The sequence below is a fragment of the Perissodus microlepis genome, chromosome 23 (assembly GCF_051167445.1).
Source record: "Perissodus microlepis isolate ML-2025 ecotype Zambia chromosome 23, ASM5116744v1, whole genome shotgun sequence".
Classification (NCBI taxonomy): Eukaryota; Metazoa; Chordata; class Actinopteri; order Cichliformes; family Cichlidae; genus Perissodus; species Perissodus microlepis.
The window spans coordinates 31,072,371-31,100,008 of record NC_140482.1 but is presented as its reverse complement, the minus strand read 5'-3'; the positions used below and the strand labels follow the sequence as shown (position 1 = coordinate 31,100,008).

Here is a 27,638-nt window from a genome sequence, read left to right as displayed (position 1 = left end):
CACTTGCAGTTGTCACACATGGAAATCAAATGTGTGATAAGCTGCAGGATTCAAACACAAGTGTAACTTATAAATGAATGTTCATACTTTTATTGCACAATCAGAGAGAAAAAAACAGAGAGAGAGAGTGAAGGACAGACAGACAGGTGACAGTCTTAGGTGTACACACTGCTACAAAACAGCACAAAAGAAGGAAGATTTAGTTTGTGTTATTACGAAACAAAAAGAGTTCCCAGATGGTACAGTGGACACATGTGTGACTCCTGTGATTAAAGCATCTTTCTTTCAGCTTAACGAGTGAACCGTCAGTTCGTTCAAACACACGTTAAAGTCCGTTTGGCTCGACACCACCGAACAGAGGCAGCAATATAACATAGCTAACATTAACAGTGCAGTGAATCCTGCTTGTGCCGTGATATTCAGGACTGCAAATCGAGCAGCATCACTGACTTTCAGCTTGTTGTGTTTGTGGATATATGACTGACTTTATTTATCCATAAAATCATCACATTCTCTGTAAGATTAAAGTCAACTATTGAAAGGCGTATATTTTGAAGTAAAGGCTTTAAAACCAAGTTAGTACAAACATCGCTAATGTCACATAACTTTCCCGACATGTGGCCAACAGTAATGTTTTAATGTTCTTCATTATAAAAACATTTGCGCATAAATAAGTGACATAATATTCAGTACTTACTTCTGAAAGTTTACTCTTTGGCGGCTCCGCTTCCGCCGTTTTTTTCGGCAAAATTATCCACACCACCGCCGCGCTATGAAATCTGGGATATGTTGGGCCCATCCTTAAAATTCAGGGAAATTAAGGACGCATTTGAGGGCCGCATTTCGAGCAGCCTTTGAATTGGGACAGCCTTCGTTGTGTCGCTGTGACGTAATCGGCCTTAAAATGCGGCCTTTAAGGCTGCAGACCCTGAATTGGGATACAGCCCAAATCCGGTCATTGGTACTTCCTGGCTTGTGTAGTTACTAGGTAACAAAAGCTCAACACTGCCCCTAGCGTCCTGGAGCACTTCCGTTGTGTTTTGGAATTTGCATGTGTTTTGGGGTTGGCAAGTGTTTTGGATTTTGCAAGTGTTTTGGAGTTTGCAAGTGTTTTGGATTTTGCAAGTGTTTTGGAGTTTGCAAGTGTTTTGGAGTTTGCATGTGTTTTGGAGTTTGCAAGTGTTTTGGATTTTGCAAGTGTTTTGGAGTTTGCAAGTGTTTTGGAGTTTGCATGTGTTTTGGAGTTTGCAAGTGTTTTGGAGTTTGTAGGTGCTTTTTCTCTAGGGGCCACCGTATTAACCAGCTATCAAAACACATAAACAGTGTATCCTGTGCAAGATACAAGCAAGAATGTCAGTGCCTGCTGGGCCTATAAAAATGCAAAACCTTAGATGATTCAAATATGGTTGTTATCCACTTTGAAGTTGCTGCCTTCTCCTCTTATACGCTCCCGAACAGAAGTCCCATTCTGACATTCAGCGGACATTCGTGCTGAGGATTGCTGGGCTTCCAGTTATAACCTAGAGACAAAATATTGGTCTTATTGGCAAGTACAAGAATGACGTCAGATGTTCCATGAACATTTGATCTGAACTGTGTCACTTCCTATCCTGCTGAAAGCGCACTGAAAACTATATTTATTTTTGCCAACATAGACACCATCATTGCTCAAAACCCAAAACTTCAAGCTGACGCATCACCATTTCTGACACAGTGGAGGAAATCCAATGCGTTTCACCAGCATGCATCAGAACAGGACTCTGAGGGAGGGATCCATTTGTAGCAGGAGTGTGGAGAGCAGTGCAGCGCTGCACAAGAAGCTGACTTTTAAATTTAATTTGTGTTCATAAATGAACTCACTGTCAGAAAATGGGACAGGTAAATATCAAGTTTGTTATTTAGGTTATTAGGCTTAGCAACACACCTATTAACGTTCGTTTGAAACCGTTATCAACATTAACAGACTGAACTGGACTTAATAACAGGAGTGCATATAATTTTAGTAAATTATTCTGGTGAGTATCAGCTGCGCTGGGTATGTAAATCGGGCCATCCAGCTGCGGTGCTGATCATACGCCACTCGTGCCAAAAATGTCAAATGTCACTTGATCAAGGAGCAAATCTGCATCAGATGAGATCAGCTGACTTTGCGTGCGCTGTGCACAGCGGTGTGTACTCTGTGTGTTAACAAGAAAAACGCATATAAGAAAGTGGTGCGCAAAAGCAGGGTAGTGACAGAATTGATATTTGAAGCATGTGTACCTGCACATTAACACACGGGTACTGTGGAATATATTTTTTACTCACCTAAAGTGCTCGTGCTCTCGTCCACTCCCCGCAAAAAAATAGCAGCTGTGCGGTGTCTGTGGCATCGGTGCTCTCATCGCATGCGATGGAGTAAAAATCAAAAGCACAAGCTTTATCAGACAGTTGCAGTTTAATGTTGGCTGACAAGTCTTCAATGCGTCGCACAACTGGATTTCTGGACATGCTGACGTTGTTGAAGTCCTGAATTTGTTCCGGGCACATTATTTCGGTGACTTTAACGAGTTTTATGAGGTCTCCATCTGAAAAAGGCTCGCCATGTCTTGCGATGAGTTAGGCGACCTCGATAGGAAATTAAGCAATTTCCTATCAAAATTGCTTAATAAACTTTTATTTTATTTTATTTTATTTTATTTTATTTTATTTTATTTTATTTTATTAGTATTTTCCTTAAATGTGTTAAATATATATTTTCTCATCTAAATGTCCACTGAGCTGTGCGCCAGGGGGCGGTAATGCGCCTTAACATTGGTTGCCAACCAAGAAGAAGAAGAAGCTGTGAGCCAGGAGGGAGGGGGTGAGTGAGTGAGTGAGTGATTCATTGGCTGTATCCCAATTCAGGGTCTGCAGCCTTAAAGGCCGCATTTTAAGGCCGATTACGTCACAGCGACGCGACGAAGGCTGTCCCAATTCGAAGGCTAATAATTAATTTTGATAATTTTGCCGAAAAAAAACGGCGGATGAGGGGCGCCCGAAGAGTAAACTTTAAGTAAGTACTGAATATTATGTCACTTATTTATGTGCAAATGTTTAATAACGAAGAACATTAAAACATTACTGTTGGCCACATGTCGGCAAAGTTATGTGACATTAGTGACGTTTGTACTAATTTGGTTTTAAAGCCTTTACTTTAAAATATACGCCGTTCAATAGCTGACCTTAATCTTACAGAGAATGATCAAAGCTCACGTAGAAACAAACAAACAAATGAACAAAAGATTTTCTCCTTCATTTCTGTCAAACAAAGCTGTATGAAACGTTTCCAGCTGTTAGTATCATGGTTGCTAGGCAACCTGGGCAGCGCAACGGAGTCCCATTTCACAAGCCTCGCACTTCCGGCCTTAGCGGTCTTTGAGTACGCGGCCCTTGAGGATCGTTGAGGCTGCGTACTTTAAGGCTGCAGACCCTGAATTGGTATACAGCCATATACACACACGCGTGCAAACAGGGAGAAGGACAGCAACACCAAATATACATACAATAATAATATAATTCATAGCTGCTCGGGGATCCTGGGTCGCTCAGACCCAGGACCCTGACAGGCACAAAGAAATACTTTTCTTTGTTATGTCATTTAAAAACTTTGAATAAATAATTATCTAAATCTTACAACAAACGTTTTCATCTGATGTAAAATGTATAGAAATCCATTATTGTACATTGTAATTTTTTCGAGGGTCCCAACATAATTTCTTCAGAAGTAAGTGTATATGATGCCAGTATTTTCCCACATTTTCTAGATACTGTACCAGTACTGTGTGTAAAATGCCATCAAAAAGTCAATTAGGTTTTATTCTTTCTCACCTGTCTTTCTATCTCCTTTCACTTTTTAAAGGTTGCCATGTTAGAAAAAATATTTTGCCCTGCCATGCTGTTTATTGATGTGGCAAATGAATGGTTTATGAAAATATATCTAAATCTGTCATCAGTAGTCAGTAATGATCATGTCTCACCTCTAGTCTTCTCTGTCTTAATTTCAGGTTTTCACCATGTGTTCTAGATAGTTTAGGAGGTTAACTCGACCAAGCAGTCTACTTTTGGTTACTGTTTAGAATACCAGAATAGGGAGGATGGTGTAGGTTTAAGTTTATTAGATTGATACATATATACCAACAAGACAGTGTACATCACTGTGACAACAGCGTTTGTTTTCATTCAAAGGCTTTATGGTTTTTCCTATAATACCTGGTGGGCCGGTCTCTAGTCAAAATGCCCAGGCCGATTTTTTGTCCCAGTCCAGCCCTGGTAACTTGGGGTAAATTTCTTCTGTGATTGTCCTTTTTGGTGGAGTAACTGCCTTGATCAACAGTAGCTCCCCCTGGTGTTAAAACTGAGAAGTGCAATACACTCAAGCAAAAGTTGAAGCGCAGGCCATATTCTATTCTATTTATAAAATTACTTGTGGGCCAATTAAAAATGGACCGCGGGCCGGAGTTTGGACACCCCTGATTTACATTGTAGATTCTTACTGAAGGCATAAAAACTATGAATGAACACATGTGAAATTATGTGATAATGAAAAAACAGTGTGAAATAACTCAAAACATTTATTATTTTTATTTTATATTCATCAAAAAAGCCACCCTTTGCTTTGATTACTGCTTTGCACTCTCTTGGCATTCTCTCGATAAGCTTCATGAGGTGGTCATCCTAAAATGGTTTTCCAACAGTCTTGAAGGAGTTACCAGGGATGCTGAGCACTTGTTGGTCCTTTCGCCTTCACTCTGCGGTCCATCTCATCCCAGACCATCTTGACTGGGTTTAGGTCAGGTGACTGTGGAGGCCAGGCCATTTAGCGCAGCACTCCATCCCTCTCCTTCTTGGTCAAATAGCCCTTAAACAGCCTGGAGGTGTGTTTGGGCTCATTGTCCTGTTGAAAAATAAATGATGGCCCAACTAAACTGGATGGGATGGCATGTTGCTGCAGGATGCTGTAGTAGCCATGCTGGTTCAGTGTGCCTTCAGTTTTGAATAAATCCCCAACAGTGTCACCAGCAAAGCACCTCCACACCATCTCACCTCCTCCTCCGTGCTTCAAGGTGGGAACCATGCATGTAGAGACCATGCGTTCAACTTTTCTGCATCACACAAAGACACAAAGGGTGGAACCAAAGATCTCAAATTTGGACTCATCAGACCGAAGCACAGATTTCCACTGGTCTAATGTCCATTCCTTGTGTTTCTTGGCAAAAACAAATCTCCTCTGCTTGTTGCTTTTCCTTAGTTGCAGTTTCTTAGCAGCTATTTGACCATAAAGACCTGGTTGTCACAGTCTCCTCTGAACAGTTGATGTAGAGCTGTGTCTGCTACTGGATCTCTGTGTGTCATTTATCTGGGTTCTAATCTGAGGTGCTGTTAAATTGCGATTTCTGAGGCTGGTGACTCGGATGAATTTATCCTCAGCAGCAGAGGTGACTCTTGGTCTTCCTTTCCTGGGGCGGTCCTCACTTGAGCCAGTTTCGTTGTAACGCTTGATTGTTTTTCCGACTGTACTTGGGGACGCATTAAAAGTTTTAGCAATTTTACGGACTGACTGACATTAAGTTTTTAAAGTAATGATGAACTGTCGTTTCTCTTTACTTAGCTGATTGGTTCTTGCCATAATATGAATTCTAACAGTTGTCAAATAAGGCTGTCAGTTGTGTACCAACCTGACTTCCAAGCAAATGTGCCAACAAAGCCAAGGGTTGCTACTTTGAGGAATCTAAACTATAAGATATATTTAGAGTTAGTTATTTATTTATTTAAAGAAATAACGCCAACAGCTAATCCTTTACACACCAGAGGACCACCAGAATCCCCATGTATGATGTCACCACCATGCACTGAAAAAAGTACAAAAAAAAGAAAAAAGAAATATAAGCTGTTGCGTCATTAAATGGTTGAAGAATAATTGTGAGGCAGGTCAGAACACAGACGAGACGAAACCATGCATGATGTCAGCAAAATGGTTAACTTTTCTTTGTACTGGTGTCACGGGGACCCTTTTATGGAGCGGTTTGCTTTGTTGGCAAGTATGATTATCATCTACCATATTTTGACTTTCAACCACATCCTTTATTCAAGGTAAGTTTGTCTGTTTGACACTTATCTTTGCAACTTTATCTTTATCTTGTTTCCTCATCAGTCTGAAATACATTCACTATATGATTATTCATCATTAATTTTGCACCACTTGCTGCTGTTGTACCTCACTGTCATTTATCAACTTCTTCTTTGGTCTAAATGTTCTTATTTGCACCTGCTTCTCAATTTTTGTGAAGTTAAATACCTTCGTATGTATGATTTCCAGCTGTTATCTTTTACTTATTTTGGGTTTTATGGAAAAAAAATGTAATCCATCTACTAAACACAATATGAGTAATTTGACTTTTCACTTATATCCAGCCGGCGACACAGAGTTGATAGTTAGGACTTTTTCACCATATTTCGAGCCAAATGTTCCCTGCAGCATTTTTTTAACTTTTATGTAATCAGTGGATTGAATATTGAAACTTTAAACTATTCTCTGTAGATATACTCTGTGATATTGTATGTTTTCTTTCATGTTGTATGAATCCTTAAGCAACAGCCAATGTAACAACTGACTGTAGAACTGTTGATATGGCAGATTAAGCAAATAGTATGCAAAGTATAATTAATAAAAACAAAAATTCCTTTCTTTATTTCTCTTATTTTCAATCTCTTCTGTTTAATTATACTCACAAGTAAAGAAGGCAGCTATCTAACGTGACACAGCCGAATGATATCATCTTTGAGTTCTGCAGCAAACTAGATGAACCGTAGATTGAAGATAAGCTGTCACTATCGTAGATCAACATGTGCATAAACAGGTCTTCAAACTTTCACACTTGTTGATGTATCACTCATTTAGTGTTTGAAGCACAAATCTGACTTCGTTATTCAATATTTACTCTGTAAAAAATAATTGTACTTCATGTGCTCATTAGCAATCTGGTGCTGTATAGCCCAAATATGTGGAGACGGCGTCCGATGCTCAGTCGTTTTAAGATAGTTGAACATTTTAGACTTTCTGTATATATCTCTAAATCATACTTGTGTGTGTGTGTGTGTGTGTGTGTGTGTGTGTGTGTGTGTGTGTGTGTGTGTGTGTGTGTGTGTGCGTGCGTGCGTGCGTGCGTGTGTGTGTGTGTAGAAGCAGACGCTCTCACAGTGCAGGGTTCTTAGAAAACAGAACTAATCCAAGAAAATAGAAAAAAGAATCCATTTAAATTTTTTTCTGAGAACTTTTGTGAATGTTTTGTGTGTTCTGATGAAAATGTTTTCAATTGAAGGAAATCTTGGAACATCTGGTGGTGCAGCAACAGCAGGAATGTCTCCCTGCACCCCCTGCAGCTATAGGATCCTAGTCTTCCCCTCAACAAGTCTTCCTTATACACTCTACAGCTGACTTCCACATGCTTCTCTATACTCAGTTGTCAGATCAAGGTACGAGTCCTTCTTTCTCTCACAGGGTAACTTCATCCTTCCCTTCCACTGGACAGTGAGTTCTGCCATGATCAGTTGTTGGCTGAGGGCTCTGATTTAATACCTCCTCTATCCAGGCTACCGAAATTATGACTAGCTCCTTCCTCTCCTTATTGGTGGATTCTAATCATATATGAACAATAACAGTGGCATCCTCTCTCCATCCACTGTAAAACAGATGAGTTCTTCCCTGCCACCTTTCTGTATGGAGAGAATGTGATATTTGGACGATTTAACATTAATCCTGGTCCACGCATGAAGTTCTTCAAACCTTTCCAGGAGCCAAATGATGTTTGAAGAAGAGTTATTAAATCATCCATGTAACCCTTCAAAGCTGGCAATCATTGGCCTGGCTGCGTTCTTACTTCTCTGACTCCTGTTTATATTTTGTTTGAGATACAGTACTGTATCTGACAAGTATAGAAAGGCACTACCTTCCTCACTGTGGAAACACTTGATGCAGTCAGAAACCTAGCGTAAAATGTTACGCTTTGGGATGAGAACGTGTTGGAATGACACTACTTGCAGCATACAAGATGAACCACAAGAGTGAGTTTTTTGTCAGGACTTTACTGATCAACCTTTAGAAAATACCATTTTAATAGACTAACTCATCTTGTTTTTTATGGAAAATAATTTTCTTCTTGTTCTTTCATCTGCTACCTTTAAGAATAAACACAAAATTATGGAATACTTGGCTGTCCCAACTCCACAGAAACCACCACTTGATGTTTGTATAGTGGGAAAGTTATGGGTGATTAAGACCTGGGATTTGAAAAATTCAGCAAAATGACTCAGTGTGTCGCTTGGATTTTTTATACTGCAAAATACACACAGGTAATAATCCACATGTAGTAGGAGCACAGGACACTTTATTAAAACCCAATTTAAATGTTTGTGCTTTTTATGCCCCAGAACTTTTAATCACATTTGTATTTTTTTCATATATGATTATCACAGTAGTTCCTCATCAATATTGACTCTTAATAATTTTTAATTTGTCACAGTGATTCTTTCTCATACAGCTTCACTGATTTCAATCAAGGAAAAGTGTAGATGTCACAATGACCTCAGACTACGAATCTAAATATTCTATTTCAGTTTGTGGAAAATGAGCTAAATGCTAAAATGATCACTGTTACAGAAGAAAAAACACAGTTTCATGCAGGGAATATGTTTCATTTCTGTCTCGGCTACATTGACAGAGCAATCAGAAATGCTGACATTTCAATAATGCGAAAAGCAAAACTTCAGGGATTTTACTCAAAATGCTTTGTGGTTTTGTAGAATCTTGTCGATCCATTGGAGGTATTTTGAGATGTCCGTGTAGACGTTGGGTTTTTCTGGGTAGTTACAATTTCTTTTGTGGTTGAAAGAAACAATACCAACAGCAAACCCTTTGCACACCAGAGGACCACCAGAATCCCCCTGTGAGGAGGAAGCATTTTAATTGGTCAGTTTATATTAAGTGTTTAATACAGTACATTTATCAAAAAGAAACCTGCTGACATTGGACAGAATACATACCTGACAGAATCCTTTGATTGTGCCATATCCACCTGCACAGATAACATTGGCAGGAAGTTGAGGCCATTGATTCTTACAGACTTGTGGGTTAATGACAGACACGTCCACCACCCTCAGCTCACGAACATTTTTACCATCACTCATAGTTTTTCCCCATCCAGCCACCTGGCACACTTCATTTTCTGTTAGATCTATTTCAGCATGCGGAAGTTGAATTACATCGTGTAGATCGTTTGTGGTTGCCAACTGGACACACACAACAAAAAGTAAAAATATAAATAAGACCACAAATATATTTCATGTGAAACTGTTGTCAGTATAAAGATGTACTTACTTGTAGGAGCATGATGTCATCACCCGTCTCAGGTTTGTTGTAACTGCTATAGATGAACTTTTTTTTAATCTCTACTATTTGGCCATTCTTGAGATTGTGGTTGCCAAGAACAACATGCGTGGGGTAGCTGAAGGAATAATCATTAAGAGGTTTTCAATTCATTTTCTAAATCTGTTTTAATGACATGAATCAGAGATTAAAGCAGGAGGTCGTCCGTTTAGCTCACTGGTTTGGCAGTGAACCATGTGCCACATGACTGAAATTGAGCAGAGCTTTGCTGCGCATCTTTCCTTGCTCTCTACTCATGTTCCTGTCCAATCTTCACTGCTCCACTATCCAATAAAGGCAAAGAATTATCTTTAGGAAAGAGACTTAAGCAGAAGATGTTTGATTACTCACTCATGATAACAGTGTGCGGCAGTGACCACAAAGTTATTAGTGATGAGAAACCCTCCACACACATGACCGCCGTTGTTTTGCACAGAGACCATATATCCCATTGAACTCTCCGGTGCTTTTGTTCCATTTATGATGCCACCCCCATGCACTGAATAAAGTAAAAGAAAAAAAAAAAGGAAAATTAAATGGATGCCTCATTAAATGGTTGAAGAATAACAACAAGGACTTGTGATTCTTACCGAGTTGTCCAAAGCAGGTCAGAACAAGGAGGAGGAGAAATTTCTGCAGACCGAACATGATGGCAGCAAAATGGTTAGCCTTTGTTTGTAGTGTAGGAGTCTCACGTTGAGCCTTTTATAGAGCAGTTTCCTTTTGGCAAGTATGATTATCATCTGTCATTTTTTGCCTTTTGACCACTTCCTTTGCTACGTGTATGTTTGCATATTTGAAACTTGTGTTATCTTTGCATGGTCTTGCTTATCATAAGTACAGTGCATCATCAGTCAGCAACACACTGCTTTGCACACAGAAATAAAATTCTTCACAAAAGCCTTTCACATTATTTATTATTTATTTATTTATCCTTTTTGCTGATAGCAACCTGCAGTCATTTGATGTATTTTTCAACAAGTCTCACATTTATCTGCTGAGGAATCCCCGACCATTCTACTTTTGGCAGATCTCCCAAGGTTTCTCATATTTATGATCTTCTGGCATGGATCTTGATCTTCAGTTCACCCCACAGATTTTAAAGTCAGGGCGTCATGCAGGCCAGTCAGCAACATTCCTTTTGGTATTCTGAAAGCAGTTCTTGACCGGGTATGTTTTGGGTCGATGCCATGCTGGAAGACAAAGCAATGACAATGACCCAGTTTTACTGCTGACTGCTTGAGGATTTCTTTCAAAATCTTCACATATCTTCCTTCTTCATGATTTCTTCCACCTTGAAGAAATCCCCGGTTCCGAATGCATCTTCCTGTTGATGCCTAAAGAGCTCTTTTTTCATCTCATCTGACCAAAGGACGCACTTCAAGTATATATAATATTTTTTCAGCTTGTCCTTAGCATGCATCAGTCTGACTTGAAAGTTTCTCTTTTTCTTGGTCTGCAAGTCAATTCTTGTGCAGTGTTCTGGTGACTGTCTTCTTTGAGACTACAATTCCTGAGTTGTCTGAGTCATTCACTTGTGTCTTGGTAGTTGTTCCAGGGCAGGGGTCTCAAACTTGCAGCCCAGGGACCACTTGCGGCCCATGTCACCCCTACTTGCAGCCCGTATCTCATTTTTAAGTCTGACATCATTATCCGTTTCTGGGTCCAAACTCCACTTCAGGTCCCAAAGTCAACACTGTGGCATCGCTGAGTTACAAACTGTCTAAATTCTTTCATCTTTAATAAAATGATCGGTGTGGCTGCTCTACCAGGTGTAACAATTAAGTTTAACATCCAGGCATCGAAGAAAACAGAATTTATTAAGTTTAATGGAGTTCGAAGTTAGCAGGGAGTTAGCTCGCTAGTTTCCATCTAAAAATGACATACTGCGGCGACCCACTAGAGGGCTCCACTCACACCCAAGCTTGGAGGAGGGGTTCTGTTGTGTTTGGGCGCGATATGCTCAGTTGATGTATGGAGGTGAATAAAGTTGGAGTGGAAAACTAGAGCTCCTGTGTTGTGTGTCACATGCCTCCATAATACCCTGTTCTGACTGAGGGATTTCTGAAAAAATGAAAACATACAGCTCTGCTATCACTTCAGATATAAGTGAAGACAGAAAACTAAACAGTAGTGGTGTTTGTAGGGTATATCATGATGTGCTATGTGGTACTAGCTACACAGCTATGGTTAGCATAATATAAACACATTAGCACAGTGAAGCTGGAGGATGAACGCTAAGTTTTTTCCACTCAATAAAAGTCAACACAAAGGTTCCCGATGGTTAGGGACAAATGCAATTGCATGGCAGGAAAAAGATGCTGTAAATGGACCAAACTTCAGTCAGTTGAACAACTGAGATAATCCATCCACAATAGAGGTTAGTCATTAACATACTGCTGCATGGGCTGGGCCATAGTTACATCATAAGGCAGCTTTAAAACGTGCTGCTGATGAATAGTGGTAATAAAAACTGATAGAGGGCGACAGTGATCACTGACTTTTTAGGGGCTTGTTCAGATTAAATAGAACAAGATACAAAGCATTAAAATACGTTAAAAAATACAACAGCCTTAATAAACACAGAAGTAGCTTTCAAACATCATCACTCAATAATAACCGGATATTGATGTGAAGAAATATAATGCAATTTGGCCCTCGAAGTTACTTTTTTTGTTAAGGAGGATTTGTTTGTTGTTGAGTACAATGTTAAATAACTTCTTTAAAAAGCAAACAAATATTTAATATGAAGGCAATATGAGCAGAGAGTGCAACGATGCTGAGGCACTAGCTGTGTTGGTTCAGTGAGAGATTCAAAAACTAATGTGTACACTTATGTCTGCATTTTTATTTTGTTAAATATGAGCAAAATGATAGCAGAAGTGCTGCCACGTGTCTGGCCAGAGACTAAGTACCAATGTGTTTATTTGGTAGTTCAATGAAAGGCTGGGGGGGGGAACTGCATTCATGTTTGCAGTTTTGTCACATTATACAATATTTAAAAAATAATACTTGTGGGTGTTTTCTTGATGTTTGTTTGATTTTTTTTTACTGCTTGAACACTAAAAAAGCTGTCCAATGAGATGACAATGCCAGTGGCCAACAGCTCATTTAAGCTTGAGACCCCTCCTCTAGGGTCTTTAGATACATCTCTCACTAGGTTTTCTTTGCATAGTTTTTCACTTCCTACCTCTGCCAAGCTTGTTCTGTACTGCATGGCTCTCTTTGATCATCCTTGATCATGCTTTTCAGTCCAGTTCTTGACACACGGAAAAGCTGTGATAACTTTGTATATCCATCTTCTGCTTTGTTTTGGGAGCATCAACAATTCTTTTTCTCGAGTCTAACTGATTTCTTTTGCTTTTGGCATGATGCTGATGTTGATGTATGTTTTTATTGTTATTACTGGTTAGTGTTGCTATGCTGAGTAATTAACTAAGTAGTACCACAGCACATACCATACAGATCTAGAGGCAACATCATAAGTGGATTACATTTGATTGCAAGTATTTCTTTTACAATTGTAGCTGCTGCTCATTGAGCAGCCATGTCCAGTTTCTGTGTTTGTTAGAAATAAGTCTGGTTTGTTTAATATTAACACCTATCCTAATCACAAAAACATAATTTTCATCCTTCTACTAAACACAATATGAATATTTTTACTTATATCCAGCAGATGATACAGAGTTGATAGTTAGTTTTCTCACATATTAAACGCTGATGTCTGACGTTACACATTTAAACGATATTATCTTGGAGTTCTGCAGCAAACTACATAAACCATAGAAACCAAAGCATGAAGATAAGATGTTACTATAGCAGAACAACATGTACATAAACAGGTCTTCAAAGTTTCACATTTGTTGATGTATCACTCATTTAGTGTTTGCAACACTAATCTGACTTTGTTAGTCAGTATTTTTTAACAATACTGAAGTACGTGTGCTCATTAAGTGTACATGCTGGTGCTGTATATTTCAAATCTTATTACCCTGTGGAGAGGGTGCCTCCCGTCTGCCATTAGAAAATGCTATTTAATATTCAGTTTACTGAGATATCTATCATCATACAAATGTCACCTCTTTCTTATTCATCCCTGTCATTAGTAGCTAAAGAACTGATTTCACTCCTGCCCGCCTCTACAACCTGATGAATTTCTTAAGGCTGCATCTGCTGTGTGTGTGTGTGTGTGTGTGTGTGTGTGTGTGTGTGTGTGTGTGTGTGTCTGAATCTCAGAAGGTTATACTATGATATTGTAACACATTCTTTCTGTTTTAACGAAAACCTGTGTGCATTCAGTGTTACTTTTCTAAGCTGTTTACGTACTTCAAAGACCTTGCCCCCGAGTCGCCCTCGAGTCACCGGGCTGCTTCCTCTATATAGTCACAGATATGATCAGATCTGATTACAGCTGAAGGCACGAAATGCAAAGACTAAGATTCACTTAGTCAATCAGTACATCTGTTAATGTACTGATTGGAAAAGTCATGTTTAATAATCTAGAAAATGTTGCTGACTCAAATTTCTGGCTTTAGACAAAGATAACCATTTGCACGCCGCAAAAATTACAGCAGTTTGTTTTTGTATTAGGTTTTTTTTTAAATTTTGGCTCATATTCTCTGCACCATATTTGGGGAGAAAAGTTCATCTTTTGTACCGAGTCTGTAGTTCTCATAGGCTCAAGTTCTTATTCTGCATCATTTCTGTCTCTGCAGATGTGTGGAGTGTAGAAAGATGGGACCCAAGTCCAGATGCTGACAATGGACTTAACTGTGAGTGAACCTTTATTAGCGGCAGGGACAGAATACAAAAATCAGAAAGTGGCAAAGACTAAACTAAACAAAACCCTAAACTGGGAGGCAACTACAAAAGCAATACAAAGGAACTAAAAACCTAAAAACCTGAGAGGAGATGTGAAGCGCGGAACATGAAAACCTGAGACTCTGGAACATGGAGAAATGCAGCGGGCAATACCCAGACGACCCATCAACAAACAGAGGAAGAAAAAGGGCTTAAATACACAGGGATAATGAGGGAATGAGACACAGGAAGAGAGCACAGCTGGAAGAAATCACACTAACATAGCACATGATACTGTCAAAGTAAAACAGGAAACATGAGACAGGCACAGACATGAACACATAACTTGACTGTACGTGGCACAAGGAACACAGGGGAAGCACAGAGACAGAAATCAAGAGACTAGAAACTATAAATAACAATGAAATCCAAGACTACAAATATTTCAAAACACTGGGTCACCGACTCAGGACTGCAACAATGTCAGCATGTTGCTGGGTGTTTGTTACATACTCAATTTCCAGGACCAACACCCCAATACAGGAAGTCTGGTTTGGCTTTCTGTTTAAAAAAGCCAGAATATTTGATCCTATGGGTCTTAACCAACCAGCAATGCAAAGCTTAGATGGACCCTGAGGGGACTCACCAAGTTTTAAGTCCAGGTGTCTTCCCTGCCACCTCTGTTACACCAGCTCCCCTCACGAGCTGCATTCAGAATACCTGGTTTAATTTTAGGGGCCTGGACAGTAGGCCTCAAGGGTCAATTTGGACCTCCTTGGCTTTACTGCTGCTAAATTGCTTTAATAAAATTTCCTGCAATGAAAGTCTAAATTGTGGACATTCCCTTTTTAACCCTTTGTGAAATGGTAAAGGTAAAAATCTGAGTATTAACTCATTTTTTGTAAATCACTCTTACGGGTTACTCCAGCCCTGTATCATAACCAACCATTGCCAAAAAGATACCAAAAAGATACAGAACCAATTTGTAAGTTTACAGTTTGGGCAACGGTTCAGCCTCTGGAATCTCTGCTGGAATATCCAACGGTGAACTTCTGAGATCCAATCTTCTGAACTGCTCATCTCAAAGAAGACAAAGGGAAGAACAAAGGATGTTCCTGGGCGCTCTCCTTTATGCTCTGCCAAGTTCCCATTTTCCATCTCTCCTCGTATCTAAACATTCAGTCATGTTGTTTACATAATATAATCCGAAGTATAGCCACACCCTTATCAGCCTCCCATCTGACGTCTCCACATAAATTCAGAGAGTAGTGACTTCTGTGTGTCACTCTCACTCATTTCCCCCCTTCCACAAACATGATCCTATTTTTCAAGGCTGTTTTTTACACATCCTCTCAGTTAGGCCTGTCTTGGAATCATTATTATATTTTCTTATGCATTGTTTCTTATGCAGACTCTGTTTTAGCACATAAATGATTGGATGTTGAGCCTTTTTACCCTCTCTCAAATGTAATGAGAGGTAAACCAGGGAGACTTTTCTTCTCTCTATCTTCTCTTCTCTTTCTACAACACCTTTCTCGACAATACACCAAGGGTATTGTGGGTATTTGTACAGTAAATGTAATTCTTGTAATTCTGTTGCCTGGAAAACATTTGCATACATTTATGTGATGCGGCACAGAAGTTGCACAGGAATTTCTGAAAATCAGATAAAAGAAACCACAGCTTCGAGCTTCAGCATTGATCGAATTTAATCATTCCTGACAGATGACAGTGTAAAAGAACATCTTGACTCAGTTTGACATTTCACGCAACCTCCGTGAAATATGTCAGTAAGTGATGCTCTAATTGAAAAGTGAAGTATTGCAGTTATCTCACTCACTGTAAGTACTGTGTGCTGTGGGTTGGAAAATAGAAGCAAGAGCTGGGGTGGGAGGGGAGAGAGGTTCACTCTGCAAAGGTTTCCAGTGTGTTGTAGGGCTAACACAGAGAGACAGAAAACCATTCCCTTTTAAAACCCCATTTATAATCACCTATTAATATCACACTAATTGTGTCAATCAACATCATTTCATTACGATCACAAGCATATCTTTGAATTGTGGGAGAAAATACAAACTGCACAGAATCCCCAGCCAACCAGGAAGTTTGAATCCCGAATCTTCATTCAGTGAGGAAACGATTCTAACCACTGCACCACCCTGATCTCAGCCCAAACACTACAGAGGCAACTATGCTAAAACAGCTTGTCAAACACTGCCCCCTAATGGTGACGATTTATTACGTTTGGCTAACCTCCTAAGACCCGAACTCTTTCATGGCATGGATTTTTAATTCCTCTTTCTCTGATATTTGGGCTGATTAGGACCTGATGAATGTAAAAACAAAGAATCACCAGATTTTTTTTTTTTTTACCTGATTTTTCTTTCTAAGAAAAGTGAGAGCCACATATGAGGACATTCGTTTTAAATTTTGATAAAACAGAGGCAGTATAATGTCCTCGTAAGTGGATATCAGGCCCTTGTAGAGCAAAATTTAGTATTTTTGGTCTAGACAACCAAAAATGTGATGGCCACATATGTGGACACCAGGTCCTAGGAGGTTAAAACTAATTTCTTTTTCCCGGAGAATGTTTTTGATCTAAGAAAGGAAGATCGATATATATCTGTGTAGATGTTTGGGACATTTGGATAGTCATTCATGTCATAGTTGTTAAAGGAAAAAACACCAAACTGCTGACTTGTCACACATCAGAAGACCACCAGAAGCACCCTGTGAGGAGGAAATATAATTTAATTTATGCCATTTTTATGATGATTAGATCACATTTTAAATGAAAACATTGAAATGTTACCTGACATATTCCTTTCGTTGCTTCAAGCAGTTCTTATCCTGTCTCTTCCATGTATCGGTGATTAATATGGGATAACTTAAACTTCAGCTTAGTAAGACTCGGTACCTCATATATTACCATGAGCATTATCTCAAAATGCTGTGATGATCATACTTTGTCCATCAAGCGTGAAGAAAATTGAAAGAAAGAAAAACTTTATTGAACAGTAGATAGTGCTATTGTAATATTTTGTATAACATATAATAATATAATACTGTGGTGTTCTAACTGGGAAAAGGAAAATGAGAAAAAGTAAATCTTACTAAAAAATTGTATATATTATCATTTTTTATTATGATATCATATTTTTTCATATAAAGACAAATCTATAGTGGTTTTAATAATGAAAAGAAAAAAATAATGCAACTCAAAAACAGAAACTAAAAAAACATTTAATTTAGTGTGTCCATCATATAAATGATACACAAGGGGAAAAAAATACATATTTGGTTATTTGAGCCCAATAATGTAATCCACCATTCTTCTCTTTGATACATGCTCCAGCTTAGAGCCGTTTTAAATGATGAACACGGTTCATCAATATTTTCTGCTGGGAATGTTTCTGGAAGATTTCTTCTTGGTTTTCAGTTATCTTATCAAGCTTCATTACAACCTTCACTTGAAAGTCTAAGAAAAAAACAGATGATTAAGTATTTTTAACATGTGAAGAAATGACAGACCTGTCACATCTACATTAAATTCCAAACTGTGTCTTGTGTTGCATCATATTACTGAGGGGCATAATGAGAAAACTGACAAGAAAAGTCCATGGTGTATGTAGGTATAAATTTCTGTCATTTTAATTGCAATAACTTATAATTGTGTACTGTAATTCATATATTTTTTAGTGTATAATGTGATGCCCGAAAAGAGTTTGCTGACACACAAGTGGAAAAAAAAAAAACCACTGGAAAATTTTTAACCAAACCTTACTATCATTTTAAAAACAAATCTTCTGTCATTTTTAAAAGAATATTGGAATTCTTATGTCGACAGGTATCCTGGTAATTAATTAGCTGAGGTATTAAATTTAAAGAAAACATAAGGAAGAAAATAACCAGTGGCATCATAATATTTGACATTCATTCGCTACTTAACTCCACTTACTTGGTCAGCATAAACTTCATAAATCAATGGTTTACAAGAGTCATTAAAGATAGTCAGTGGATGTACTAGCTCCTGTAGCCAGCAGATGTCACTGTTGAGACATGGCAATATCAAATTCAATAATCTATTATTTCCAACAAGAGAGGGCATTTAGTTTATAAAATAAAGACCTTTAGACGCTGGATGTATAAAATCGGTGCAAATGATTAATAGATTTGCCTATTTTCCATCTCATTCACACTGACAACGTAATTTCACTGGACAAATTATTATTATTATTATTATTATTTTAAAACTGAATAAACAGATCTGGCAAATTAGACCACTTCACCTGGTGTGATGGCATCAGCCACACATGGGTAAAACAAGTCCATTTGTTCACTTATTAGTTTGGTTTACAGTTTTCTTCATTGATATAGTTCATTAATCGTTTTTATTTAAACCTAACACTGATATTATGAGCATAATAGCATTGTGTGGTTTCTCTAAAAATGTTTTCTGTTATATTAATTATGTTTCTCTTTCTTTGAGTTACCTGGTTTTGGGCAGTGGCTGTTTCCTGTCTGGGCAAAAGGCATGGCTGAGGAATCCCAGAACAAAATGCCTGCTCAGCAGGAACAACCACGTGCTTATCAGAAACAGGGGTGTTTTAGGTTTACTTATGTTATTCTGTGCTTAGTTAGTATTAGTGTTTGTTTTTGTTTCCCCCCCTATTGTGTGTAAATTGTTTGGCCAAACCACTATAAAAGCTACCCTCTTGTGTCTTTGTAATTAGGTCAGGTTATGAGTTAAGTTGTGTCCACTTTGTTTTAAGTTTCTGAACATTACTTTTTGTAGAGTTATATTTAGTTGACCTCTTTTATGGGCCCACTAATTATATTTTTGAATTTTGTCTTTTGAACTTTTGAGGGTTAAAATAAAGAAAACCCATTTTGAAGACATTTTTTCCTGTCCTCTATGCCTTGGCTGCTTGGTCCCTCACACTTGGCAAAAAGTCCACTCTTAGCTCAAAACACACAACTGTACTGTGTGAGTAACTGTAAATATTAGGACCACACAGTTAACTAGGAATTGAACCATAGTTAGAAAAACTAATTATGTAAGATGAATGTTTGATGAAATTATTTGCCAACAGTCTTTATTGATACTGGCTAGAGGCAATACCCAGCAGGCACACACACACACACACACACACACATATTATAAATAAATTCCCCTCTCAACCCTCTGGGCGGTCTTTATCCTTCAAGTTCAGGTCCTCTACCAGAGACCTGGGAGCTTGAGGGTAGCTTGCCCAGTAGCTTAGGTGTTCCTAGGACTGTGCTCTTCCTGACAGAGATCTTTGATGTTGTTCCTGGGATCTGCTGGAGCCACTTGCCTAGCTTGGGGATCACTGCATCGAATACTCCGATTACCACAGGGACCACTGTTACCTTCACCCTCTACATCTTCTCGAGTTCTTCTCTCAGCCCTTGGTACTTCTCCAGGTTCTTGTGTTCCTTCTTCATGATGTTGCTATCACTCAGTATAGCTACATCTATCACTATGGTCCTCTTCCTCTGCTAGTCATGTTGGTTAGCCATCACCAGGTTGTCTGTCTTTAACTTGAAGTCCCACAGGATCTTAGCTCGGTCACTCTCCACCACGCTAGGGGGGGGGGGGGGGGGGGGTCCCATTTGACCTAAGGACTTCCAGGTCATACTTGGCACAGATGTTCCTGTACACTATGCCGGCAACTTAATTATGCCATTCAATCTATGCTCTGCCTGCTAGCATCTTGCACCCTTCTGTTATGTGCTAGATTGTCTCAGGGGCATCCTTGCACAGCCTAAGGGACCATGCACAGTATGTACCACCGGCAGGCAGAGGAAGTGGCTGATATCCAGAAATCCTTTACAGATATATAATCCTAGAGAGAGAGAGAGAGAGAGAAAGAAAGAGAGAGATAAAATTATATTTTATTGGAAGGCATTCAGATCTTGTGTTACATTTAGTGATTCTGTTCGTGAGCCACTCAAACTTTAGTTTCACATGACCACTGCCAAATTTATCAACATGCTCCCTCCTTTGGGTGAGAAAGCGGGAGAATGATCTCCTTCTGCTTTGAAGGAAGTCATGCTCAGGATTGGCTCACTCCGTCAGTCTTCACCTTCTTGGTAAGTTCATTAAAGAGTTCAGAGCATTCTAGTTTATTTCTGAAGCTCCACCTTTTTAATTGGTTTCCATTCTTCACAAGGCTCTTTTGGTATATTACCACAATGTGATCATTTTTTGGCACTAATCGCTCTCTATACAACCAAACTCCTATGCTTTTCTACTTCAATTGTGTCCATTTGCAGAATAATAATAATATGGAGTCCAGAAGAGCTAAAGCTTGGAAGCACTTACATTACTTTGAGTTTGATTCCGTAAAAAGTCACAAAAACATTAGTGTCCGCTGTACACGCTGCGTGGGAAGAAAACTTCTTTGTACAGCAAAAAATTAAATTTCAAATCTGAGCAAGCACCTACCACGCTGCCATGGGAATGTGAAATTCATAGAGAAATCCCCAGATCCTCCCACTGACATGCATTGCTGTGTTTTACTTGCATCTATTTGAAAGGGTGAGTTTAAACACAAAAAAATTGTTTTACTTTATATGCTGGAATATGCAGAAAATAGGTTTAAATGTTAAACAAATTTCGTTCAGTCAGAGACTGTTGCATATAATTTAATTTTTGCTTGATGCAATGTGCATAAAGATAAAAGATTAAAAGTAATAAAGCAATTTTTAAAAAGAGACTTTTTAATTTGATTCAGTTTCATGTGATGGATTATGCATAAAAAATAGAATTGGGCTGAAAGGTCTATTGCTTTATTATGTATTCAGGTTGTGTATCATGTTTTTAAAAAGTAACTAAGTAATAAAGTAACTAATTACTTTTGAAGTAATCAGTATAGTCATGGGATTACTTTCTTGAAGAAGTAATCAGTAATTAGTAACTAATTACTATTTTCAAGTTACGGGACCAACAATGCTGATTAGTGGGCTGGAACAGCTCTTTGTATGTCATAAAATTGCTCCTCTCCGTGGTTGGCTGATGGACGAACAGCAGCACAAGCAAGTACTGATACTTTTGATGCTGCCTGCATCTGACAGCAGACAGTTTCTGCAGGTAGACAGGTATTTGTAGCTGCATACAAACTGTCAATGTGCTATCACCATAACCATAATTTCCCAGTTACTGTGCATTCCTCTAGTTGCATCTTGTGGTATTAATCGCCCTCTATACTTTGGTCAGGTTCTAATTGTTCCACCTGTTGGCACTGGCCACTCTCCACATTTCTGGCAGGTTTTTACAGTGCATTTCTTTGGCTATGCCTCAGGACACTAATTGACCTCCATACCCCTGTCAGATTTTTATACAGTACCTTGTGATATTAATTGCCCTCTATACATTGATCAGGTTCTGATTGGTTTCACCTGTTGGCACTGGTTACGTTCCACATTTCTGGCAGGATCTTGCAGTGCTTGTGACACTAATCAATCTCCATACATGGGTAGGTTCTTGTGGGCTCTACCCTGTGGCACTGCCCTCCATATCCTGACAATCTCATACAGTGCATTTCCTTTGCTACAACTTTTGGGACTAATTGCCCTGCTTACATGAGCAGGTTGTCGGTTGAACCTTTATTTATATAGGTAGTTTCCTACTGGGGAAGGTTCTTGTTGGCTTTATTTTGTGGCACTAACTAACCCCCATACATGGGGCAGGCTCTTACAGCATTCCTCGAGCTTCGTCTTGTGGCACTAACTGTTCTCTGTACATTGGGCAGGTTCTTCTTGTTTGTATCTTGTGGCAATAACTACTCTCCATAAACGGAAAAAGTCCTTATGCTGCACTTTTCTACTCTGCCTGAGCACTCAAAGCATTTTATTCAGCGTGCATTATTCACCCATTCACACAAACACTTTTTCCATCTACTTTTGACAGATTGATATTGACTCTGCCTTGGGGTACTAACCACCCACCATACTTCGAGCAGATTCTTGTTGGCTGTGTCTTGTGGCACTAATCGCCCTCCATACTTTGACAGACTTCTACGGCACATTCCTCCGACTGCACCTTTTATCCTCGGAGTTTCGGCCCTAGCGGAGGAGTCCAGCACGGCAGCTCTTTCAGTTTCCTGTTGAGTTTCCCTGTTTCAGGGACAGGAACTCCCAGCTCTGCTTCTGTCCCCCGCCCATGATAATAACACGGACCGAGGGCAGGACACGATTCTTGAATTAAAGCCGTCCAAAGTCGGGACTTCCAGGGTCGCGAGAGGGATAACTTCCCAGCTTTATGGCGCTGTAGTCGGGTTATAAAGGCACAAGTTTTCCCTGCAAACCAACAACTCCGGGTGAGTAGAAACGATTGATCGCAGAGTTGGTTTCCAGCTAACTCGCCCACGGCTGGAAAAAGAAAAAGTTTTGCCGCTTCGGTTCGGCAGTTTCCTCCCTGTTGGGGCTCCATGCGGTAAAAACAGGCTCGGATCTAAAGATAATCAGCTCTGAGGAGGTGAACAGCTTGTCGCAGAGCCGTTTTCCTGCTCGAGGCCCGAGCTGTGACTAATCTCAGGCCACGGCACGAAGAGCCATTTTTACCGCAGAGTCCTGTTGGAGGCAGGACAGCCTCACACCAAAGAACCACTTTAATCACACACTGTCTCCGCGTTTCATTACCAACGAGTTAATTTTACTTGATAAAAGTAACACCTGGACTTCAGAGAGAGGCACCGGGAGTGAGAGCCGGGGTCAGAGATTTAAAACAGTCAAAGTTTTTCACTTTCAAACTAAAAACCGCCGAGTTTAAAACGTGAGGCTTAACATTTGGGTTTTTTCTCGACTTTTTCTTCTTCTGTTTGTTCCTTTGGGAATTACAGTCAGGAGAGGTGTGTTCAAGAACTATCTGTATTCCCCTGTGTCCTGATGCTGCATTCACGGTCCAGTAAGTCAACTCAGTCATCCTTTGAACGCGTTTTAGTTAGGTATTTTGGTTTATTCGGCGTTTGGAGACTAAAGTTGAAAGTTCCAGAATATACCCCCAACTGTGCTGACACTCACTGCTGTGTTCATGTGTTGAAAGAGAAATGATGTCTCGGTTGCTCAAACTGATGCTGGAGTTTGATCTACAGTTGATGTACAGTTTACATTCTGCAGAGACAGTGAGTTCAACTTTACTCAAATTTCTAATTTTGTTGAATTTTTATCAGACAGCAAAATAAACAAATTTTTTTTTTTAACTTGATATTTATTTCTATAAGACAACATAAAATATAAATACTTGCTAAAAAATCATTCTAAGCTATAAACTATATTACATATTTTAATACTCTGCAGTGTCAGGCCCTCCTTCCTGTTTGGGCTTCTATTTTATTCAAAAGAAGCAACCAATAAGCAAAAACAAAGCGCTCGTTTGCACCATGCCTGAGATAAAGTAGATATAAAAACCGCATCATAGAGGATGACACCAGATGAATCACTTCAGAACCCTACATGTGATCATTAATCTACACAATTCAACAGAAAAACAAACTGAAACCTTTTTTGGGGGTGGAGGGGGTGGAGATAAAAGTAGAAAAACTAAAATAATATGTTTGCATAAGTGTGTGCACCCACTTATAAATGTGGATATGGGTGGGGATAATTAACCAAGCACATTCAGATTAATGCCAAATAGTCAGAGGACATTGACTCTGATTTAAAATCCAATTTTAGCTGCTCTCAGATGGTCATCAATACCTGAAGAAAACATGACACAACAGTGACTTCACCAACAGCCAAAAACTGATGAAAATATGATTCCAGATGGCTTGTTTGGTTCAAAAGCAACACTGCACATGACCACAGAACAGCATACCCATGGTGAAGCATGGGGGAGGCAGTGTCATGCTCTTCTGTGAAGGGACCTGAAGAAAATGCGCTGAATTCTACAATAAAATCAGTTGCCCAACACAGTTCCTGTTTAAGGATCCTCGTATTTATGCCATTAGGTTATTATTGAAGTTTCTCACTCTTTTATTTCCTCCTAAATGGTCCTTATGTGTTTTGTTTTGTTTTTTGTTTGTTTTTTTAGTTGAATTGTACAGATTAAAGGTGGAAAAGGTCCTGAAGTGATGTATCTTGTTGTCATTGTTTTACATCACAAAACCCTGGCATTCTAACATGGCATCGGTCACAGGACATCGGTTATTATATAGAAATGATATCTATATTTAAATACTTTCTATAGAAAGTTCATATAATCGTACAGTAATTTTCAGATCTATTTCAGTTCAATTTCACTTATGCAGCGCCAAATCACAACAACAGTTGCCTCAAGGCACTTATTATATTGTAAGGTAGACCCTATAATAAAACATACAGAGAAAAACCCAACAATCAAATGACGCCATATGAGCAAGCACTTTGGCGACAGTGGGAAAGAAAAACTCCCTTTTAAAAGGAAGAAACCTTCGGTAGAACCAGACTCGGGGAGGGACGGCCATCCGCTGCAACCGGTTGAGGTGAGAGAAGGAAGACGGGATAAAAAACATGCTGTGCAAGAGAGCCAGATCGCCTTGTAATCGGAAGGTTGCCGGTTCAAGCCCCAGCTTGGACAGTCTCGGTCGTTGTGTCCTTGGGCAAGACACTTCACCCGTTGCCTACTGGTGGTGGTCAGAGGGCCCAGTGGCGCCAGTGTCCGGCAGCCTCGGCTCTGTCAGTGCACCCCAGGGTGGCTGCGGCTACAATGTAGCTTGCCATCACCAGTGTGTGAATGTGTGTGTGAATGGGTGGATGACTGGATGTGTAAAGCGCTTTGGGGTCCTTAGGGACTAGTGAAGCGCTATACAAATATAGGCCATTTACCATCTCTGGACTTCCTTGAGTTGAAGAATGCAAATACATAAGTGTGAGGTGGAGTAAGCATGCCACAGCTTCATCTCCTCAATTTGTCTCGATTTAAAAATGTCTGGAAGCCAAAATTATAAGTGAAATTATTGTGGGATGAATTGTACAGGGGTGCTGTTTTATGATTCAAAGTGTAAATCTTCTTTTGAGTTAATCTAAAGCACTAGCCTTTTAGACCATTAACTTCATATAACAGAGCACCTTTCCAAAGCCATTGAAAGGGCTTTACTGGGAATATTAAAACATTGGGGGTGCTGTTAGGATCTGTAAGGAGAAAGAACTGCCCTGTTTGTCACAGCTTTGTTATTATTCTTTTTATGAAGTGCTTTACTTATCAGTGTGTGCTGGAAGATGTGGCGGAAGGAAGGAAGGAAGGCAGGCAAGCGGGAGGGAGGGCTGGTGATGAGGCAAGATAGTGTGAGTTAGACTACATCTAATGTTGTTTTGGTAGAAGCTGCTATTTTATTTTATTTTTGTGGTCCTGTAAGCCTTTAAATAATACACCTCAGGTAATAGATTATAGCAAACTGTTCACACTGTAACACAGCAGGAAGCCGCTGAGAGGTTTCTGTATTTTATATCTGTTAACTTCTGCAGATGTGAATCTGTTGGCCCTCTTAAGACTGAATCAGCTTTATGAAAAAAATCTCTCCATCTTTTGCTTGTAAAAGTAAACGAGTAAGTAGGGTTTGCAGTTTGAGGCTTGACCTTCATTCTGGTAAAACTGGAAATGGGGGCAGTGAAATGTGTGAAAACCATAGATGGAAATGCAATATATAAGGTAAAAACGTAGTTTGTGTAATTCTAATGAGCTTGGAAGTCAAGTTTTGGTTTGAGTGTCTTTATCCTTCAGCAGAGTCTTAAGTCTCTGAGCAGCTCTCTGTGAGGATCTTCAGGAATAGTTCTCCAGGCTTCTTGAAGGACATTCAAAGCTCTTCTCTGGATGTTTCTGCCTTTTGTTCTGTTATCTGTCAGGATGATCCCACACTGCTTCAGTGATGTTGAGGTCTGTGAGCTCTGGGAAGGCCCATCCATGACTGATAGTGTTCCCCTGTGTTTTTTCTGTCCAGGTATGCTTTCACTGCATAGGTAGTGTGTTTGGGATAATTGATGAAGCCGTTGCAAATTAGATACTTTCCAGATGCTCCGTCGTGGATCATAATGTGATGGGACTTTTCTGTAACGCCGCTGACTGAAATGCTGCACACTATGACACTGCCTCCACTGTGTTTTACAGATTGCTGTAGTCGATTACCTTTGTACCCAAAATGACGATAATTGTACCATTTGGCTAGGGGGTTATGGTTAGAAATGCCTTCTAATTTATTTATCTTTTAATGTTTTTACCCTGTGGTATAGAAATGGTACCAAGTATTTTCCTTAGTCATAACGACTTATCATAACGACACTACTCAAACATGATCCAGCCTGCACAGACACGAGGATTGCCGTGTTTGGGTCAGGATGATGTTGTAGGTGTCGTGTAGCGAGGAAATGTCACTTCAGGTGAACGCGGAGATATTTCAAAGATGCTTTTCAGGGGCGGATCTGGAGAAATTTTCTGAGGGTGGTATGGAAATCAGATGGGGTGGCAAAATCAAAGCATTTTTTTTGTTACACATATGCAAATGTTAGATTCTTTAATATGTGCAATATGTGGTTAAAATACACGTATACATGTGTTTCATATAAACCTAGCCTGTAACTTTTATATTGGCTTTAGCCCCAATAATTAAACACTTCAGTTACGTTAAAAAATGAAATGTGAATTTTTAGTTTACTGTGTAGCCCAATAAGTATAAAATCCAGAAAGCTACACAACATGACGTGGACCAGTTAGAAACACAAGTCTAACTTGAGTTTCACCATCTTTTATTAGAAATAATTACATTGCTACATGCTTACGTTTACACAAAATATCAGAAATCTGCACGATCGGTTGCTACTGACAACAAGAAACAAAGCTGTTTCCCATTTTTAAGGGGGCAGTATGCAATATATTAGTTTTATAATTTATATTCATTGTTAATTGTAGCTAGGCTCAAAGGGTTAATGTTAGCTTATTGTAATAAACAACATTGTCATGTGCAAAATGAGGGTGGCACTTTGGGTGGCAAGCGATTATCTGCTGGCCCCACAGTAGATCTGCCCCTGCTGCTTGGACGGATGGATCAGCTAATTCGACTGCCAGATTGATTCTGCACTGATAACCAAAAGCTTTGTGTTGTAACCTGCAAATAAGAAAGTGCAAAACTGTTTTCACACCTCTGTCATGAAAAACATCTCTGACTTCCTTCAGGCTGGTACCGTTTCATGCACCCAGCGAATGGCGTTAGTCGACGCAGCTGTGTTGTGTTGCCTGGTTGCCATGTTTGGAAACACATGTGAGCCTGATGTTGTGCAGGGTTTAGATTTACATCTGTTTGTTTTTTCACTTGAGAGGAATATGAAGCGTATGTGGCTTCCTCCCTGCGTGCTGATGTGAAAATCCTCTGAGAGTGTGATCCGCTGCTCTGTTTAAATT

At 39.4% G+C, this 27,638-nt stretch overlaps 2 protein-coding genes across 3 annotated transcripts in view; one reads left to right on the top strand and one right to left on the bottom strand.

Annotated features, from left to right (window-relative positions):
- Positions 1–8,096: 8,096 nt before the first annotated feature.
- Positions 8,097–10,131, bottom strand: LOC146361768 (trypsin-like). The gene is made up of 5 exons (XM_084922437.1): positions 10,033–10,131; positions 9,794–9,941; positions 9,395–9,521; positions 9,061–9,306; positions 8,097–8,961 (listed from the first exon to the last, which is right to left on the bottom strand). Exons 1-5 carry the CDS (start codon positions 10,088–10,090, stop codon positions 8,797–8,799), a joined length of 744 nt encoding a protein of 247 aa, XP_084778563.1. The 5' UTR covers positions 10,091–10,131; the 3' UTR covers positions 8,097–8,796.
- A 12,172-nt stretch (positions 10,132–22,303) lies between these two features.
- The window catches only part of cyfip1 (cytoplasmic FMR1 interacting protein 1), a 38,479-nt gene continuing 33,144 nt past the window's right edge, over positions 22,304–27,638 (top strand). For both annotated transcript variants that reach the window (XM_084921824.1, XM_084921823.1), the window contains exon 1: positions 22,304–22,584. The gene's annotated coding sequence lies outside the window, so the exon portion shown is untranslated. The remainder of the gene's footprint in view (positions 22,585–27,638) is intronic.

What these genes read in the sequence shown, in the direction of transcription:
- LOC146361768 (XM_084922437.1), bottom strand. Translation starts at nt 10,090, where the DNA reads ATGTTCGGTCTGCAGAAATTTCTCCTCCTCCTTGTTCTGACCTGCTTT. An exon ending in ATGACATCATGCTCCTACAA is followed by an intron (nt 9,307 to 9,394) that starts GTAAGTACATCT and finishes GTGTGTGTCCAG; the next exon opens with TTGGCAACCACAAACGATCT. An exon ending in CAATCAAAGGATTCTGTCAG is followed by an intron (nt 8,962 to 9,060) that starts GTATGTATTCTG and finishes TCCTCCTCACAG; the next exon opens with GGGGATTCTGGTGGTCCTCT.